This window comes from Macaca thibetana, chromosome 18 (assembly GCF_024542745.1).
Source record: "Macaca thibetana thibetana isolate TM-01 chromosome 18, ASM2454274v1, whole genome shotgun sequence".
NCBI lineage: Eukaryota > Metazoa > Chordata > Mammalia > Primates > Cercopithecidae > Macaca > Macaca thibetana.
Genome location: NC_065595.1, coordinates 1,003,080 through 1,022,401, shown reverse-complemented (window position 1 = coordinate 1,022,401; position 19,322 = coordinate 1,003,080). Strand labels below are relative to the sequence as shown.

The 19,322-nt window shown below is 43.2% G+C and overlaps 1 protein-coding gene and 1 long non-coding RNA gene across 3 annotated transcripts in view; one reads left to right on the top strand and one right to left on the bottom strand.

Annotated features, from left to right (window-relative positions):
• ATP9B (ATPase phospholipid transporting 9B (putative)) overlaps nucleotides 1-19,322 on the top strand; it is a 295,408-nt gene that overhangs the window by 119,131 nt on the left and 156,955 nt on the right. For both annotated transcript variants that reach the window (XM_050768237.1, XM_050768236.1), the window contains exon 10: nucleotides 11,183-11,258. In XM_050768237.1, coding sequence (XP_050624194.1) covers nucleotides 11,183-11,258 — 76 coding nt within the window. The remainder of the gene's footprint in view (nucleotides 1-11,182; nucleotides 11,259-19,322) is intronic.
• On the bottom strand, nucleotides 7,286-7,733 carry LOC126941528 (uncharacterized). The gene is made up of 3 exons (XR_007721342.1): nucleotides 7,644-7,733; nucleotides 7,446-7,577; nucleotides 7,286-7,379 (listed from the first exon to the last, which is right to left on the bottom strand). It is a non-coding gene; the product is annotated as an uncharacterized LOC126941528 (long non-coding RNA).

The following is a 19,322-nucleotide window of genomic DNA, read 5'->3' as shown; positions in this document are numbered from 1 at the left end:
CACGAGAGCCATCGTACCTGGGCAAATGTAGTTATCAACAGAAGAAAACAGATAAGTGAGAAGCACATTTTCAATTGATAAAAAATTTCTAAAAACAGGGAAAGGAAAAACCTCAATGTAAAGTAATTCTATAACAATGCAACAAGCCTGATTTAAATACAACTAACCAAACGATGGTACTTAGGAAAGAACACCGTAAATCAGACATTTAAAAACACAAGAATCAAAGTGGAATAAATTTCTCAAGAATGTAAGAATAAAAGCTTAAGAATAAAACAGGACAGTGTGAATGAGAAGGCTAACTGAACTCCGGAGAACACTGAACATGAGCATCTGAGAAGGGAGGACTGAATCACAGCATGCCTGTGGGGGATGCACAGTAAGAGATAGGGAGGTTGTAAAGAAAAGAGTCGGGGAAACGAGATGATTAAAGAGGTGAAAAGGACTAGAGGTTGATAGATGTGGAAGAACGGCAAGAAAGACCCGACATGAGAGTCTTGAAACAAAATCATGAAGCGGTTTGAAACATTGACAGCTCAAGTATGTGTTACTAAATACAAGGTTGTCTGAAGGTACACACTGAAAGGGCCCAGCATGCACGTGAGAGAACTTCAAGACATGTAGCTGCTTGTCATATTTTACATATACAGGGAAAAATCCTTTGGTCTCCCTGGGAAAATGACTAGCTCCCCACAGTTGGAAAGGGCCAGGTTGGTGTCAGTGTTTGCAGCATGCAGAGCCATACAAGAGCAGGGCAGCCTTTCCAGGAGGCACAGGGGAAGAATGTGTGAGTGGAGCGTTTTGCTCCTTCGAGACTGTCCTGCAAGTGCCAATTCTGTGGAGAGCAGTCTCAAGCTCTCAGAATTCAGAGAGAATTCTGTACAATACAGAATTCAGGTGTGTTGTACACATGAGCCTTTTGTGAATAATCTCACAGAGGATTAGCTCTGCCCAGCCTATAGATGACCTGGATGAACTTTAAGTTTTATGGTGAGCACTGAAGCTCTAACAGATCTAAGAATAAAACAGTGGAGGGAGGATGGGTGGAAGATGGTACAGTGTATATGAATTTTATATGCTTCCTCAAATAATCAGCTGAAAAGCAGGAAGAGGAGGAGAGGAGAAAATAGAAGGAGCTCATTGGTTGCTACATGGGTGGAAAGGCTGTCAGAGACTTTATTGAAAGCTGACGAGCTCAATAGTAGCTGTCTAAGCAAGGAGAGTAGGATGAAGGCAGGCTCCTGGGACACTGGGAAAATGGTAGTGACCAGAAAATACACACCTCACCAAAAAATAAATTTGGTTTTAAAAATTAGACAACAGTTTATCAATTAATATGGCTAAAGATGCATAGTACGCAGGCTTTTTCACACAGAAAATTGGATCAGAAAGGCTAAAGGGTTAAGGAAAGATACATCAAGCAAATACAAATAAAAAGGAAGCAGGAGTTGCAGCCTTGGTATTTAACAAGAATACCAGTATAGAATCGAGAAAGCATTTTAGAATGAGGAAGAGAAAGATGCTATAAGATAATAAAGTCCGTCATAGGAAACTTTAACATCCACCTGCAGTGCCTAGTGGGTCAGGTGGACAGAAAGGTAGGAGAGGTATAGAAGAGAGAGCTCAGAACATGAGCAGTGAAATATATCATTTTAAATTTTTATTGAACTTTGTTCCCCAGTAATTTTTATTTCAGCATATATAGGGTGTCACCAAAAGTTGAACATACATTTGTTTGTAAAGAAATTTTTAGTTCTGTAACATAGAACTCATACAGACAATATTCTCTGATCACAGTGCAATAAAATTAGTAAGCAGTAACAAAATCAGTGAATGAAACGACTTTCTGCCTACAAATGTAAATACTATATATTAATTAATTTTTGTATCCAAGGAGAAATATGAACTGAAATTGGAGAATTTCTAAAAAATATTGGTAATGGAGACACTGCATATCAAAATCTGAATCTGGTGGATATGTGTAGAAATAGGAAAATTTATAATCTTTATATATAGAGAGAGCAATAAAAATAAAAGAATGAAAATTGATGAATTAAGTATATGAAAAGGTGAACAAAAAGTGTGCAGAGGGAAGAACATATAAAGGTTTATGTTAAGGTCACATAACTACAAAACCATTCTGTTAGGGTGGGGATTTCAGAGGCCAGGTAATAAATGGAGGTAAGTTTTTAAAAAAATATTATGTGTTAAGTGATATAATATTGATTCAGAGTAACCTGTGATAAGTAAAGGTTGCATACAATAATTCTCAGAGCAACCACTAAAGAAAGAAAGAGGTCAATAGAGGTGATGAAGTTAGATGCTAAAGTGGGATCAACTGGTTTCTTTCCCCTGAAAAAAGATAGGTGCAGGAAACGAAATACCAGGTGTGACAAGTAGAAAACAAAGAGCAAGATGGTTGACTCAGTAATTAAACATCTCTGCAGTTAAAAGGCACAGACTGTCAGACTGGAGAAAAACATAGTACCCCCAGACTGATAGAACTAATAGGCAACATAAAATCTACAAGAATGGATTTTTTCCTTCTAATCTATAGAATACGGACATGTAGTTTATTAAAACTATAGAATATTAAAATAACATTAGGAAGGCACTTTAGCATATTGACAGATATTATTAAATGCAACAGCTACATAATACACGTTTTTCAAAATCTCGTGGAACAATCCCAACTATAGTTGAATAGAATACAAGTCTTAGTATATTTTTTTAAAATTGTAATTATATATATACACACACACTAATTACAATATGGAATTAGAAATAAAAGTCTTCAGAGCCAGACTCCGTCTCAAAAAAAAAAAAAAAAAAAAAAAGTCTTAAAAATCCTCAGGTATTTGGAAATTAAACTCATAAACCTAAGTTTAAAATTAGATGGTTTAAATCCCCAATTAAACGGCCAGGATTGTCAAGTTGTGTAAAAAAGCAAGATTCAAATATATGGTACCTATAAGAAAACACATTAAAAACACAGGTAAAAAGTAAAAGGAAAAATAGATACCGTACCAACACTAATCAAAGCTGCAGTTACTTATAGTAATATCACACAAAGTACATCTCAGAGCATCATGAGAAAAGGGTTTATTATGGAGACAAGCCCTAAACATTTATGCACTAATAGCAGAGCTGCAAAATACGGTCATGAATTGCTTAATAGCAGAGTTACATTCTGAGAAGTTAGACCATTTCGTCATTGTGCAAATGTTACGGAGTGCACTTACACAAACCTAGATGGTGTAGCCTGCTACGCACCCAGGCTGTATGGTGTAGTAGCTCCTGTACTTCAAACTTGTACAGCGTGTTACTGTGTTTAATAATGTGGGCAGTTGTAACACAGTGGTAAGCATCTGTGTATCTAACCACAGAAAAGGCACAGTAAAAATGCTGTATAAAAGATGAAGAATTGGTACACCTGTATGGAGTACTGACCACAAGTGCAGTTTCCAGTACTGGAAGCTGGTCTGGGTGAGTCAGTGAGTGAGCAGTGAGTGAATGTGATGGCCTGGACATGACTGCACACTACTGGAGACTTTAAACACTACATGTAGGCTACACTCAACCTATTTTAAAATGTTTTTCTTAAATAGTAAATTAATCTCAGCTTCCTATAACTTTATCGGTTTTTTTTTTTTTTTTTTTTTTTTTTTTTGGAGACAGTCTCGCTCTGTTGCCCAGGATGGAGTGCAGTGGCACAATCTCAGCTCACTGCAACCTCCGCCTCCCAGGTTCAAGTGGTTCTCCTGCCTCAGCCTCCTGAGTAGCTGGGGTTACAGGCACACACTGCCACGCCTGGCTATTTTTTTCTAATTTTAGTAGAGATGGGGTTTCACCATGTTGGTCAGGCTGGTCTCGAACTCCTGAGCTCATGATCCGCCCGCCTCGGCCTCCCAAAGTGCTGGGATTGCAGGCGTGAGCCACCGTGCCCAGCCCTATAACTTTAATTTTTAAAAATACTTTTTACTCTATTAATAACACTTAGCTTAAAACACAAACACATTGTACACCTGTACAAAAATGTTGTCTTTATATACCTAGTCAGTAGTCTTTTTTAGTTTTTAAATTAAGTTTTAAAAATTTTGCTTTTTAAACTGTTTTTGTTAAAAAACAAAGACACGGTTGGGCGTGGTGGCCCAACTAGTTTAACACGTAAACTAGTAACACAGTTGTTTGTTATTTAATATTACGTACTGTACATAATTGTATGCCCTAGGCTTTCATGACTGGCAGCCCCTAGTTTTGTTTTCACCAGCGTCACCACAAAACGTGAGTCATGTCTAATGCTATGACATTCTGATGCTGCAGCATGACCATGCAGTAGGAATGCTTCGTCTCTGTTATACCCTGATGGGACTACTATGGTTTGTGCCATCCATTGTCTACTGAAATGTTGTTATGTTGTACACGGTTGTACCTGAAGCAGAAACTGTTAGAACTTCAAGGAGAAATTGACAAACCCATTATGATAGTTGGAGATTTTAATACCCACTTCTCAATAATTGAACAAATGAGTAGAGAGAAAATCAGTAAGGATATAGTGGAACACTATAGTGTTGAAGAACACTGTCCATGAAGTTGACCCCATTGATAGATACAGAGACTTAAGGCAGCAGGATGGGTAGTTTACCCAGTGCACACAGAACATTTATTAAGATATGCTAGAAAAAAGCTTAGGAAAAAAAAGCCAACTAATAAAATATGCTGTCTGACCAAGTGGGCTTAATTAAGAAATTATAATGAAGGTTTCTCGGAAATTGCCAAATATCAGATAATAAAGATATATTTCTGAATATCTTGTGAGTAAATTTGTTTATGTCAGAGCAGAGGTGGAGGTGGGAACAGACCAAGTCAGAGCAGAGGTGGAGGTGGGAACCGCGGGGTCAGAGCAGAGGCAGAGGTGGGAACCGCGGGGGTCAGAGCAGAGGTGGTGGTGGAATTGTTTTCATCAGAACAGACTTGGGTGGGGCACTGAATTTCCAGGCCACAATGCTGAGTTGCCATCCAGATTCTAGAGCCTGAGGCTCCCACACACCCTTTTAGGAGCAGGTGCTGGCTGCTGCCCTCGTTACTTCAGGACAGTCGGTTGGCCTTTCAAGTGCAAGTGCCAAGTGTTGAGCACAAACTGAATTTAGGAATGGGAATGGCTTCACCCCATGAGGCACGAGACGTGTGCCAATGACCTGGTGATGGTGGCCACTTGTGGGAGGCTGTGCCACTCAAAAGAGAGAAACTTCCTTCTGGTTTTCAAGCTAATTGAAGACACATTTACCTTGTGCAAATTACTGCAAGTTCATTCAAACAGATAGCCTTTCATTGCCTTTATTTGATGTTTTCTAACTTTTTTTTCTCATTTTAAGATATATCCATTCTGAAATCCGAATTATTTTGATGAAAATTCTTGATTTTTGTGTGTATTTTTCGAAAAGGAAGAAAATAAAGACATGATAAATAACTTGTTTGTAACGAGAAAATTGAATTCAGTTAAATTCAAATTTATCAACTGGGCATTGTTAAGGAGTGGTATCCACTTAACTTCCTTTCTTATAGTGTAATATAAGACAAAAGATATCTTTCTTTTGTGTCAGCTTAAATACTTAAATGAGATTTAGAACAAATTGTCTGGGCATGGTGGCTCATGCTTGTAATCCTAGCACTTTGGGAGGCTGAGGTGGGAGTTGAGCCCAGGAGTTCGAGACCAGCCTGGACAACATAGGGAGACCTAATTTACTTACTTATTTATTTTTTGGGATGGAGTCTTGCTATGTTGCCCAGGCTGGAGTGCAGTGACGCGATCTCGGCTCACTGCAGCCTCTGCCTCCCGGGTTCAAGCGATTCTCCTGCCTCAGCCTCCCGAGCAGTTGGGACTACAGGCGTGTGCCACCAAGCCCAGCTAATTTTTGTATTTTTAGTAGAGACAGGGTTTCACCATATTGGTCTCGAACTCCTGACCTAGTGATCCACCCGCCTCGGCCTCCCAAAGTGCTGGGATTACAGGCGTGAGTCACTGTGCCCAGCCCCTGATTTCTAATTTAAATTTTTTTTTTTTTAATTAGCCTAGTGGGATGGCTACAGCTGGAGCACGCCTGTAGCCTCAGCTATTTGGGAGGCTGAGGTGGGAGGATTGCTAGAGCCTGTGAGATTGAGGTAGAGCCTGCCCTGAGCTGTGATTGCACCACTGCACTGCATCCTGGGTGACAGAGTGAGACCCTGTCTTAAAAAATAAATAAATACGGAATTAGAGCAAATTAATTCAAGGTCCCTGTGGCAATATACTCAATATGCATGCTGATGCCTGTGCAGAATTTAATATAGATGTGGGGCTGTGATGGTGTCTGCTTCTGCTTTTCTCAGGTAATGTGAGAACAACCTAAATTACTGATTGTATAACCTTTTTCATTATGTGAATGATTGATATCGCTAATTTTACTAATTGTTCAAAATCTATATGTATTCTCCTGGAAGTTTGGATTTGGAAATTGTAGCCAGTTTTGAAATATTAGCAGTATTTATGGTCCTTTAACGTCACATTCCAAGTTCGTCATTTTGAGAATGTATTTTCTGCTGTAATTTCTTTTGCAAACCATAGCACACTTATCATTGTTCATGTCTTCTTCAGCCAAAATACTCTCCTTCACAAAAGCAAACCTCTGCTGTTTGTTAAGTAGGGTATGCTGTTGAGAGAACAGCATGAAATGGTAACATTTTGCGTCCTCACCCAAGCACATTTTATCTATTCACACTATAGACCATTAAAGAGAAGGAAAGCAGAATGGAACATTTTAGAGATAATTTATTTATCTAAAAGACTGGGAAGATAAAGTCTTCCCAGTCGTTTATTCTGTGCTTCATGAGACTGGTAAAAAACTACCTTTTGGAATAATTTTCTCCATGTTAGAAAAATGTTTAATGTTTATAGTCAATCATTGCCATTCCAGAACTGAAAGAAAAATGCGTAGGTGTTGTGTTTTCTTCAACATAAAATTGTGTTAGAGAGAAACAGAAACATTCATATGAAAAAATGGTCATATAAAAGTAACAGGAAACCAGCTAAAATTTCTAAAACTAAATTATATAGAAACTTTTGTTTACATTTGAGAAACCCTTCTAAAATTTTTATGTTTTTTAATGCCCTTATCTCTTGGACTTTGACATTAGGAGAAAATATAGTTCTAAAATATTGACATGCATCAATAATTAAACTTTCACGTCAAGTGAATCATTAGGAAGAGTTTAAAGGGAATACAGTTGTGTGAATTTCTACTGGGGTGGTGAAGTCATGATGGGCATCTTCAGGCAGGAGAACCTAGAGGAGCAGGTACCTGGTGCATCATGGAGGCAGGAGGGCGTGGAGGAGCAGGTACCTGATGAATGATCGAGGCCGGAAGCTTAGAGTAACAGCAGGCAGGAGGGCGTGGAGGAGCAGGTACCTGATGAATGATCGAGGCAGGAAGCTTAGAGTAACAGCAGGCAGGAGGGCGTGGAGGAGCAGGTACCTGATGAATGATCGAGGCAGGAAGCTTAGAGTAACAGCAGGCAGGAGGGCGTGGAGGAGCAGGTACCTGATGAATGATCGAGGCCGGAAGCTTAGAGTAACAGCAGGCAGGAGGGCGTGGAGGAGCAGGTACCTGATGCTTCCTAAAAGAAGGAGACTCAAATTAACTACAAGCAGGTGACTCATTTCTTTAGCATCGTGCTAGTAGGCACTGGAGGTAAAGACATCTTGATTCCTGTGGATATTAGAAAAAGAATTTCATGAGTGTTCTTTTATTTATTGGACAATGTTCATTGCCTATTCTGTGCTAGGTGCTAGGAAGGTAAAACCCATAAAACATGGGATTAGAAACATGTCAGTTGCTCTGATACAATAAACTTCTGAATTTGTGGTAGACAGAAATTGTATTGCTTCATGCCTTAAAATGATAAATATAGAATTCAGTATTTGACTTCTTAATGCCAACTGTATGCTCAGCTGGCTCTGCCAACGCTGGAACCTCTAGACTCCCAGCAGGTAAAGGAGGTAAAGGATATACCATGCCAACTGTATCTGGGAAGTAGGAATGAGGATATGTATCTTTTTTTGTTTCTTCCACAGTGTGAAGCTGAGTTAGACTGTAACACCATTTTTTGAATGAGTCAGAAATTACCCATTTCGGTGCAATCCTAAATTCAGTTACAAAGTGGTCTAATCCACAGAGGCTACTTGCTTTTTCTTTAAAGTTGATATTTTTCTTGTTCTATCAAATCATAAAAGTCATAGGGGTAACTCAGTTTTTCTGGATTGTTTATCTCAGCATTGGATAAATTATATGCCTGTACTTTGAACAGCTACTTTAGTTATAAACAAAGTAAACAAAAGGCAATTTCCATCTGGCATTTTCTGTGGAAAAAAACAAGAACAGTGTTGGAAAATTAAGTACTTGAATGTTCTTCTGTGTTTTAAAGACTGTAACGGTGGTGTGTTTACTACTGTACAGAAGCTTAATTTGATTCCAGTATATATTGACATTTGTAAACATATTACCATTAGTATGAAACTATATAAAAATAAAGTAGTTAAAGGTATAAACCACTTTTACAGCCCTCCTCCCTTCCTGATACAGATACTAGTATTACTCTTTTGACTCTTCCTTTTAAGTTCTTTTCCCCTGTAAACATGCAGACTTATATTGGGATAATATAATTCTCAGGTTTTCCACTTAAAAATATATATCCTTACTATTTTGCATATCAGTACAGGTTAATTATCAGATTTTTGTAAGTGTAACTGCTAAGTTCAGCAAAGCGTGCAACGTGTTGTACTTGGTAAACTGGAATTGAAGGAAGGACTTCCTAAGGGGCTGTGGGGTTGAAGGAAGAACTTCCTAAGGGACCGTAGAATTGAAGGTGTTTGTGTAGCTGCAGGAATAGTAGTTGGTCCATGCTGGAGTCAGCACATGCTGCAGACAGATTGTTTCCATCCCAGCTGTGACTGCAGGGCACTTGCTCCTTAAAACCCTTGACGTCCCTGAGAAGACCTGTTTGTGTCTTTTGTTGTGGCTGGCATTGCACTTGTGCCTACTGAGATCATATTGTAGATGATGTAACCAAGGTACTGTTGGTACTGTTTATTTAGATGCCAGTGTCTATTTTTGAAATGATTTTTTTTTCAAAGAAACAGCACTCCAGCTGTGTTGTAAACAATTCCCAGCATCATAGCCTTCACTCCCCCAAAGGCTCAGATGCTAAGGTCGGTCTTCAGGTCAGGTGGTTGCTTCTTGTGAAGGGATGTGGTGGAAGGGTCACGATCCCCAGGGCCCGGAGAGTCTGACTCTGAGCTGCACCTGCATTGCAGGACGCTTCCCAACTCCTGGGCTTGCTATTTCAGGCATGCAAGGCAACTGGAGGCCAAACCCCTTCCTCAGATTGAATGTAATTGAAAATACCTTAGTTTCTAAATAATTGACATACTAGGGGAAATATTTTGGAAACTGTTAGGATTGGTTTAGATTCTGTGCTTCACAAATAAGTATATGAGAGAATCAAATATCTAGCAAATATCTTCCAAGTAATGAGCAAAATGACCAACCAATATCTCCCAAGTAATGAGCAAAATGGCCAAAATTACATCATTTAAAAGTGGCTTGATAAGTAAATAGAAGGGAAACACCAGTAGCATAAACGTATTTTGTACATGCAGATTATTTTGGAAAATATGTTTTCAATTTCTTTCGTTTTCAAATTTGATTTCTTTTTCTTTTCTTAAGCTATATATCCTGATAGCAAATTACCATTTCATAATAAAATACAGTTCTGTGGAGGTGGCATTATTTGACGGGAGACGGACGCCCGGCAGTCAGGACAGTGTGTGGCTTTTACCCTATCCAGATGGTGAGGTCATTACCTCCCACACAGGACGTCTTCCCTGTGTTACTTCTAGATGCAGGGCTGTGGCGCTTGCGGTCCTTTATTCTAGTAAGGCTTCCATAACCAAAATGTAGGCTGTGACTTTACATCAAGATGAAAAATTCCCAGATTTTAAATTGTAATTTTCTTCTCTGAATATGAACATTGAAAGTGTAAATGTAAAACTAGACTGTATGTATTGCTGTTGTGATACTGGTGTGTGGCCATATTTGCTTGCTATCTGTTTAGGTAGTTAGCATCATATAACTTACTTGAATTTTGTTTAAGAATATTTAGTGTAATAAGAGCGTACCTTTTTTTTTTTTTTGAGACAGTCTCGCTCTGTCACCCAGGCTAGAGTGCAGGGCACGATTTTGGCTCACTGCAAGCTCCGCCTCCCGGGTTCGTGCCATTCTCCTGCCTCAGCCTCCCGAGTAGCTGGGACTATAGGTGCCCGCCACCATGCCCGGCTAATTTATTGTATTTTTAGTAAAGATGAGGTTTCGCTGTGTTAGCCAGGATGGCCTCGATCTCCTGACCTTGTTATCCGCCCGCCTCGGCCTCCCAAAGTGCTGGGATTGCAGGCGTGAGCCACCGCGCCTGGCCAATAATAGCATACTTTTAAAGAGGAATTTAAGAGAAATACATTTTAAAAATATATGTTTATTTTACAACAATATTCACGAAGCATTTTCTCTCTCGTGAATACATGTACACTTAAAAAGCATTGCCCTTGTCCTTCACGAGAGATAGGAAGAGGACATTATGCTATGCATGCAAAAGAAATGTTGAAGAGTTGACTTGTGGCTGTTTCTGTGCTAATATTTTCTACCTTTCCAGGAGTGTTGTTAAATGACGTGTTAAAGATGTAGTTGAATAAGGTAGGCATGCTGGATGCAACTGTAAACCCACCTACTTGGGAGTCTGAGATGGGCGGATTGCTTGAGCCCAGGAGTTTGAGACCAGCCTGGGCGACATAATAACACCTCATAAATAAATAAATAAATATTAGAAGATGTAGTACTTTCATGAAAATTTAGAATTATTTTGTTTGTGTATTAATGTTAAGCACTGAAAGCAATTAATTGATTACGGGACTTCTTTGAACTTGTACTTTCAATTTTTTATAGTCCCTTTTTTCTTCTATTTTGCAGGGCCTTTGCACTGCTGTTCACTTGGATTGAGCTTGCGGACCTGTTTCTAACACTGAGGATATCTAAGGTATGAATAATGAACAGTCACTTATTTGACAGTTGTGTTTTCTTTTTGTCTCCCTGCACAGGAAGACAGTGACCCGCCCGTTCATGAAAGTCTCAGCATAGAAAATACATTGTGGGCAAGCACCGTTGTTGCATCGGGTAAGGAAAGCATTCTCCTCTGAGTGTGGTTGCTCCCGGATAGATGATGCTTTGTTTTGTCCAGGGACTCCAAACAAGTGTTTCTCACAGTGCCCTGAAATCTTTAGGGACCTTGCTAAATGCAGACTCCAGCTCAGTGGGTCTGAGACAGTCCTGGGAGCTTGTGGTGAGGCTTGTGCTGCTCCTCAGACACTGCACGTGGTTCACAAGGCCCGAGACAGGGAGAGGTGATGCAGCCTTTGTGCAAGAGTATAGGGATATTCTGTTCGTCTTTGACCTGTTTATTGACAAACTTGTCAGTGTTCCTTAATGAGAGACGCTACAGAAGCAGGAATGGGTTGATGTTGATGCTGGTGCCAGTAATGGGGCTTAGCAGCAAGGCATCCTGGAAGAGAGTGCCCGAAAGGTGATGGCAGCCCGGAATGTGAGGCTAGATTGTCGGAGCTATGTCTTCTCAGTGCTGCCCAATACTGGTAGCCCTTCTCGCCTGGATGCCACTCACTCCCCGATGAATGTGCATGGAGCACCTGTTCTACACCAGGCATGGTGATGTGGTCTGGGGCAAGGCAGTTACAGATCCTGTCCTCAGGGAGCTTATGGCTTTATGGACAGAGATTAAGAAGGTGATCTAGATAACGTTACTGTGCTAAGTAACACAAACAAGTACAGAATGCCATGGAAATTTTGTAATTAAAGAAGCTTATAGGCCAGACACGGTGGCTCAAGCCTGTAATCCTAGCACTTTGGGAGGCTGAGGCGGGCAGATCACAAGGTCAGGAGATCAAGACCATCTTTGGGAGGCCGAGGCAGGCAGATCAAGAGATCAACCATCCTGGCTAACACGGTGAAACCCCGTCTTTACTAAAAATACAAAATATTAGCCGGGCGTGGTGGCGGCCATGTGTAGTCCCAGCTACTCAGGAGGCTGAAGCAGGAGAATGGCGTGAACCCTGGAGGCAGAGCTTGCAGTGAGCTGAGATGGTGCCACTGCACTCCAGCCTGGGTGACAGAGCGAGACTCTGTCTCACAAAAGAAAATAAGCTTATATAGACCAGGTCTAAGGGCAGCTTTTCTGAAGAAGAAACATCTAAATTAGATTTAAAGAATATGCAGATGTGGCAGGATGAGGCGGGCGGCAGGAACAGTGTGAGGACCATTCCTGCTAGCAGCCTGCTACCAAGAGACAGTACCTTGAAGAAAAGGATCCAAGGGCCAGTGTGCCAGGCCCATGGAGAAGGCAGGTGTCACACAATGGGGCAGCTTTGTGTGCTTGTGTTTAACTGTTGGCCTGCACTATGCAAAACTATACAACGAACTCCAGGAGGAGTACACATGTTAGCTTTTTGGAGGATAGAATTTGAAAGAGGATTAATCTTATCCTAGTGTTCTGTGTCTTTAAAAAATGCTTGATGGGTATATGACAGTTTTAATAGGTGACAATTCTGTGGGTGTTTGCTGTTATTTATATATAAATTACATCTGTGTATCATATAAATGTTACGTGTGTGTGTGTATGTATAAAGCATACATATATAAATTTCTCAACATACAAAGAGAATAAGGACAGTTTTCCATGAAGAGACTTCAGAGGTGAGCAGGCCAGTTTCTGGGCTCTGTAGGCCTTGAGAAGGACTTCATGCCAGGAGGATTCTTCCGGGGTGGACACGTGGACCCTGGGCTCTGTAGGGGTCTTCACGCCATGGGCAGGCACATGCAGCCGGGGAAACCTGCCCTCCAGCTGTCTTCATGCTGCTGCCTTGGCATCGCTGAGAGGCATGAGTGTTGCCAGCCTCTCCGCCAGGTGGTGAGGACGGTCAGTGCCGGTCTGGCCTCACGTGAATGGCTGCACTCAGGCGGTGTGTTCCCTCTGCCAGTCACCGTAGAGCCAGGCCACACCGAGACCAGAATGGAGTCCAGCTGTGCCTTCCCCTGAAGCCAGTGTCCTTGAGTGCTCGACTTTCAGTAGTTACACGAAAGCATTTATGATACAGGACTCAGAAGCTGACACATGGGGAGAAAGCTTACATTTTCCATACGTAGTTATTGCAGCCTATTTCTTCCATCTCACGATATTTATTCTTAATTAAGGATCATTCGTGAAGATAGTAATGCTTCTCTTTTTAAAATAAATTTCATCTTTTTTTCCTGGGTGCTGTGTAAACGTGTATTAAATGTTACTGATCCCTAGTACTGTTGATTTGTGGCCCTTCTCCTGAGGGAGACTGAAGTTGCTCGAGCTAAAGGCTTTTGAGACATCCGATACAGTTCCCTGAACCAAGTTTTCTCTCCTGACCTCGGTTCTCTTGATGACCTTGGCAAGTGGACCCGACCAACTGGACGCGAATTAGGCATTGTGACATGCCGGCCCCATCCTGCCCGTTCTGTTCTCTTTGCCATCTAACATGCAGTGTTGTGTCTTCCTAGTGGGCATGAAGATGGCTTTAAAACCATCCACTCGGCCTGGCGCGGTGGCTCACACCTGTAATCCCAGCACTTTGGGAGGCTGAGGCGGGCGGATCACGAGGTCAGGAGGTTGAGACCATCCTGGCTAACGCAGTAAAACCCCGTCTGTACTAAAAAATACAAAATATTAGCCGGGCGCGGTGGCGGCACCTGTAGTCCCAGCTACTCGGGAGGCTGAGGCAGGAGAATGGCGTGAACCCGGGAGGCGGAGCTTGCAGTGAGCTGAGATCCGGCCACTGCACTCCAGCCTGGGAGACAGAGCGAGACTCCGTCTCAAAAAAAAAAAAACATCCACTCGAGAAGCTTAATTAAGGTGCCTTTAATGTTAGTTTATATTCGAACATCTTTAAATGTAAGCTTTTTCTTTAATTACAACTCTTTTAGTACATACATATCTTTATTTAAAAGCCTTATTAATGTGAACAGTTACCACATTCTATATATTTACCACACTGCTATGTCCTAAGGAATGTTTGAAAGACTAAGATTTCCAGAGTAACCTAAGCACTCTTGCATTCTTTGTAATTGATTACAAGTTGAGAATTCCTTTTACTCTTATACTTTAAAAGTCGTATCTCAGTTGAATTCAAGTTGACTCTGGAGGGAAGTGAACTTGGCCCTTCCTCCCCATCCTAGAGTTCTCAGTGCGTGGGAACCAGGACTCAGGTTAGACACAGACAGGCGACCCAAGGCAGGACACAGGGAGCCTGCTGTGCTGCCTGAGGTTTCACTTCCCATGTGGATTTAGAACACTTATTCTGTAAAATGCAGAATGGAGTCCTGGAGAACTGTTGTGTTTACTGTCATGATGAGCATAGAAAGGAGTGTTCCTGATACTCAGCTGTCACAAAACTGGAAGGAAAGCTCGGCTCCCTAAGGCAAGGTTGACAAAAGTGTGACGGGGCCGTCAAGAGGGCAATCCCTGGCCATGTGGACGCACACCTGGGCGCGGGTCTCCTTGTCACTCAGTGGGCCAGCTGCGTGATGTCTAGACCCGGGCGCGGGTCTGCTGTGTCTCTGTGTCTCGGCCGTGTGGACTCTAGACCTTGGTTGGGGGCCTCATTTGTACTCTGTGTCCCGGCTGTGTGGACGCTAGACCTTGGTTGGGGGTCTCATTTGTACTCTGTGTCCCGGCCGTGTGGACGCTAGACCTTGGTTGGGGGTCTCATTTGTACTCTGTGTCCCGGCCGTGTGGACGCTAGACCTTGGTTGGGGGTCTCATTTGTACTCTGTGTCCCGGCCGTGTGGACTCTAGACCTTGGTTGGGGGTCTCATTTGTACTCTGTGTCCCGGCCGTGTGGACGCTAGACCTTGGTTGGGGGTCTCATTTGTACTCTGTGTCCCGGCCGTGTGGACTCTAGACCTTGGTTGGGGGTCTCATTTGTACTCTGTGTCCCGGCCGTGTGGACTCTAGACCTTGGTTGGGGGTCTCATTTGTACTCTGTGTCCCGGCCGTGTGGACTCTAGACCTTGGTTGGGGGTCTCATTTGTACTCTGTGTCCCGGCCGTGTGGACTCTAGACCTTGGTTGGGGGTCTCATTTGTACTCTGTGTCCCGGCCGTGTGGACGCTAGACCTTGGTTGGGGGTCTCATTTGTACTCTGTGTCCCGGCCGTGTGGACGCTAGACCTTGGTTGGGGGTCTCATTTGTACTCTGTGTCCCGGCCGTGTGGACGCTAGACCTTGGTTGGGGGTCTCATTTGTACTCTGTGTCCCGGCCGTGTGGACGCTAGACCTTGGTTGGGGGTCTCATTTGTACTCTGTGTCCCGGCCGTGTGGACGCTAGACCTTGGTTGGGGGTCTCATTTGTACTCTGTGTCCCGGCCGTGTGGACTCTAGACCTTGGTTGGGGGTCTCATTTGTACTCTGTGTCCCGGCCGTGTGGACTCTAGACCTTGGTTGGGGGTCTCATTTGTACTCTGTGTCCCGGCTGTGTGGACTCTAGACCTTGGTTGGGGGTCTCATTTGTACTCTGTGTCACGGCCGTGTGGACGCTAGACCTTGGTTGGGGTCTCATTTGTACTCTGTGTCCCGGCCGTGTGGACTCTAGACCTTGGTTGGGGGTCTCATTTGTACTCTGTGTCCCGGCCGTGTGGACTCTAGACCTTGGTTGGGGGTCTCATTTGTACTCTGTGTCCCGGCCGTGTGGACGCTAGACCTTGGTTGGGGGTCTCATTTGTACTCTGTGTCCCGGCCGTGTGGACGCTAGACCTTGGTTGGGGGTCTCATTTGTACTACTCTGTGTCCCGGCCGTGTGGACTCTAGACCTTGGTTGGGGGTCTCATTTGTACTCTGTGTCCCGGCCGTGTGGACTCTAGACCTTGGTTGGGGGTCTCATTTGTACTCTGTGTCCCGGCCGTGTGGACGCTAGACCTTGGTTGGGGGTCTCATTTGTACTCTGTGTCCCGGCCGTGTGGACGCTAGACCTTGGTTGGGGGTCTCATTTGTACTCTGTGTCCCGGCCGTGTGGACTCTAGACCTTGGTTGGGGGTCTCATTTGTACTCTGTGTCCCGGCCGTGTGGACGCTAGACCTTGGTTGGGGGTCTCATTTGTACTCTGTGTCCCGGCCGTGTGGACGCTAGACCTTGGTTGGGGGTCTCATTTGTACTCTGTGTCCCGGCCGTGTGGACGCTAGACCTTGGTTGGGGGTCTCATTTGTACTCTGTGTCCCGGCCGTGTGGACGCTAGACCTTGGTTGGGGGTCTCATTTGTACTCTGTGTCCCGGCCGTGTGGACGCTAGACCTTGGTTGGGGGTCTCATTTGTACTCTGTGTCCCGGCCGTGTGGACGCTAGACCTTGGTTGGGGGTCTCATTTGTACTCTGTGTCCCGGCCGTGTGGACGCTAGACCTTGGTTGGGGGTCTCATTTGTACTCTGTGTCCCGGCCGTGTGGACGCTAGACCTTGGTTGGGGGTCTCATTTGTACTCTGTGTCCCGGCCGTGTGGACGCTAGACCTTGGTTGGGGGTCTCATTTGTACTCTGTGTCCCGGCCGTGTGGACGCTAGACCTTGGTTGGGGGTCTCATTTGTACTCTGTGTCCCGGCCGTGTGGACGCTAGACCTTGGTTGGGGGTCTCATTTGTACTCTGTGTCCCGGCCGTGTGGACGCTAGACCTTGGTTGGGGGTCTCATTTGTACTCTGTGTCCCGGCCGTGTGGACGCTAGACCTTGGTTGGGGGTCTCATTTGTACTCTGTGTCCCGGCCGTGTGGACGCTAGACCTTGGTTGGGGGTCTCATTTGTACTCTGTGTCCCGGCCGTGTGGACGCTAGACCTTGGTTGGGGGTCTCATTTGTACTCTGTGTCCCGGCCGTGTGGACGCTAGACCTTGGTTGGGGGTCTCATTTGTACTCTGTGTCCCGGCCGTGTGGACGCTAGACCTTGGTTGGGGGTCTCATTTGTACTCTGTGTCCCGGCCGTGTGGACGCTAGACCTTGGTTGGGGGTCTCATTTGTACTCTGTGTCCCGGCCGTGTGGACGCTAGACCTTGGTTGGGGGTCTCATTTGTACTCTGTGTCCCGGCCGTGTGGACTCTAGACCTTGGTTGGGGGTCTCATTTGTACTCTGTGTCCTGGCCGTGTGGACTCTAGACCTTGGTTGGGGGTCTCATTTGTACTCTGTGTCCCGGCCGTGTGGACTCTAGACCTTGGTTGGGGGCCTCATTTGTACTCTGTGTCCCGGCTGTGTGGACGCTAGACCTTGGTTGGGGGTCTCATTTGTACTCTGTGCATCAGTTTGGGTCTGGGTCGTTTACATGCTGGGGCTCAGTTCATGGTCTTCATCAGTTTTCTTGCACTTGGTGTGTGATTGGAGTTGTATATGTAGTGCTCAGGGTCTGCCTTGCTATCATCGGGTCCAGCCCGGGAGCACCTGCCCCAGTGAGCAGTACACACTGGGGTTCTATGGAAATTGGCTCCTGGAGGGCATCTGCGAGTTGGAGTGTGTTCCAGAGGCTGGTGTATGTGGTCCTGCCTGCTTTTGCTAATGGCATCTAGCAGGTTTTGGGTATATAATTGAGGGTCAACAAATACGTTGATTTGTTAATACCTCTGTCTCTCATTAGACACACATGAAATACGTGTTGACTTTTAGTAAGCATTTCACATCGTTTTGATGTTTTAGTTTAAGGCCATTAGTTGTTTTGTTAAAGTGGTCTAGGTTTTATATTTTGTGTTTTTATGTAGTTTTCTGTGAATCATCTTAATTTGAATTTGTGAGGATTGGTTGATTATCTGCAAATTAAACATAATATATCAGTGGTTAAAAATAGCAACTAAAAGTGTTGCAATAGGCCTGTCATTTGAAATATTGAGTGGACTGCTTGTTTTGAAGTGCTGGATTATGTTTTGTGATATAAACTAGAAACGTTTAAATAAAGGAGAGTATCTTTTTCTACAAAATTTGACCTTGTTAGCATTCTTTGTCTTGCTTTGCATCATGGAAGTTATTTGCTTAAAATACAACTGTAGTCAATTAGAAGGTGGTATCATTTTGCATGAAATTTTCTATATAGCATGTAGCAAAGAAGGCACATAATAACTAAGGGAGTAATTATCCTACTCACATGAAATTGTGATTGAACGGAAGTTGGACATAATAGAGTTGGACTGTAGAATGACTTACAGACTGTCCACATAGTAGCCTCTTGGAAGTAGGCTAAGTCTCAAGGGCCCTAGTCACGGTGTCTGTGGAGTGTAGGAGTAAATGTGGTCATATTTTATGCCTCCCTTTTTGGACCCAAAGCATCTGAATATTTTATATTAATTTTTACCTGTAGTCAGTCTGAAGTGTCCAGTTACGGATCAGGCAAATGTAATCCACTGGCTTTGAAGATTAAGTGCTCCTAAATCTTTTTAAATGTTTTCTTGGGATAAATGGAGTTAAATTTTTGATTTAATGATGAATACTGGACCACCACCATTTTTAGGGTCCTGTTAAGAACTGGTTTGTTGTTGTGGTTGTGGTTTTAATCTACCAACATGATCCTGAACTCAGATCTTTCTGATGTAGAAGTTTCTCCAGTTGGAGCCCGTTGTGAGGGAGGTGGATCTTGATTTTACACTGAAAATATGGGTTAAAGTTTTGGAATTCTCCTGTTTAAGTATTTCATTTACTGAGAAATCTTTGTGACATTTTATATTTGTCATACTCAGTCTCCCGTTCTCTTCTGAGACACAAAATGAGTTGGTCATATTTTGTTGTCCTCTTGTGTCTCATTTTCACAATCCACAGTTAACCCCTTTCCTCTATTTCTTTTTGCCGTGTGTACAGGTTTTACTCAGTCTTTTAGCCTATTCTACTTCATAAGTACATACCCTTTGTCAAAGAGAATGGAAAATGTTCCAGATATTTCTGCACTGATACTATACGTTAGATATTAAAAAGCATGACAGTCAGAAAAATTCATTTAATCTAATTCTACTAAGTAGTCATTTTTCATGAGAATCAAGTGAGAGAATACTTATGAGAGCCTTTAGCAAACTTTAACAGATTATACAAATATTGTACCAGGACCTCTGTTAAAAATGTATAACGTATGCCTTGTCCTTTATCACATTGAATTTCGGTGCTGTACATTGTATAAGGCCACTCTAGAGTCCAC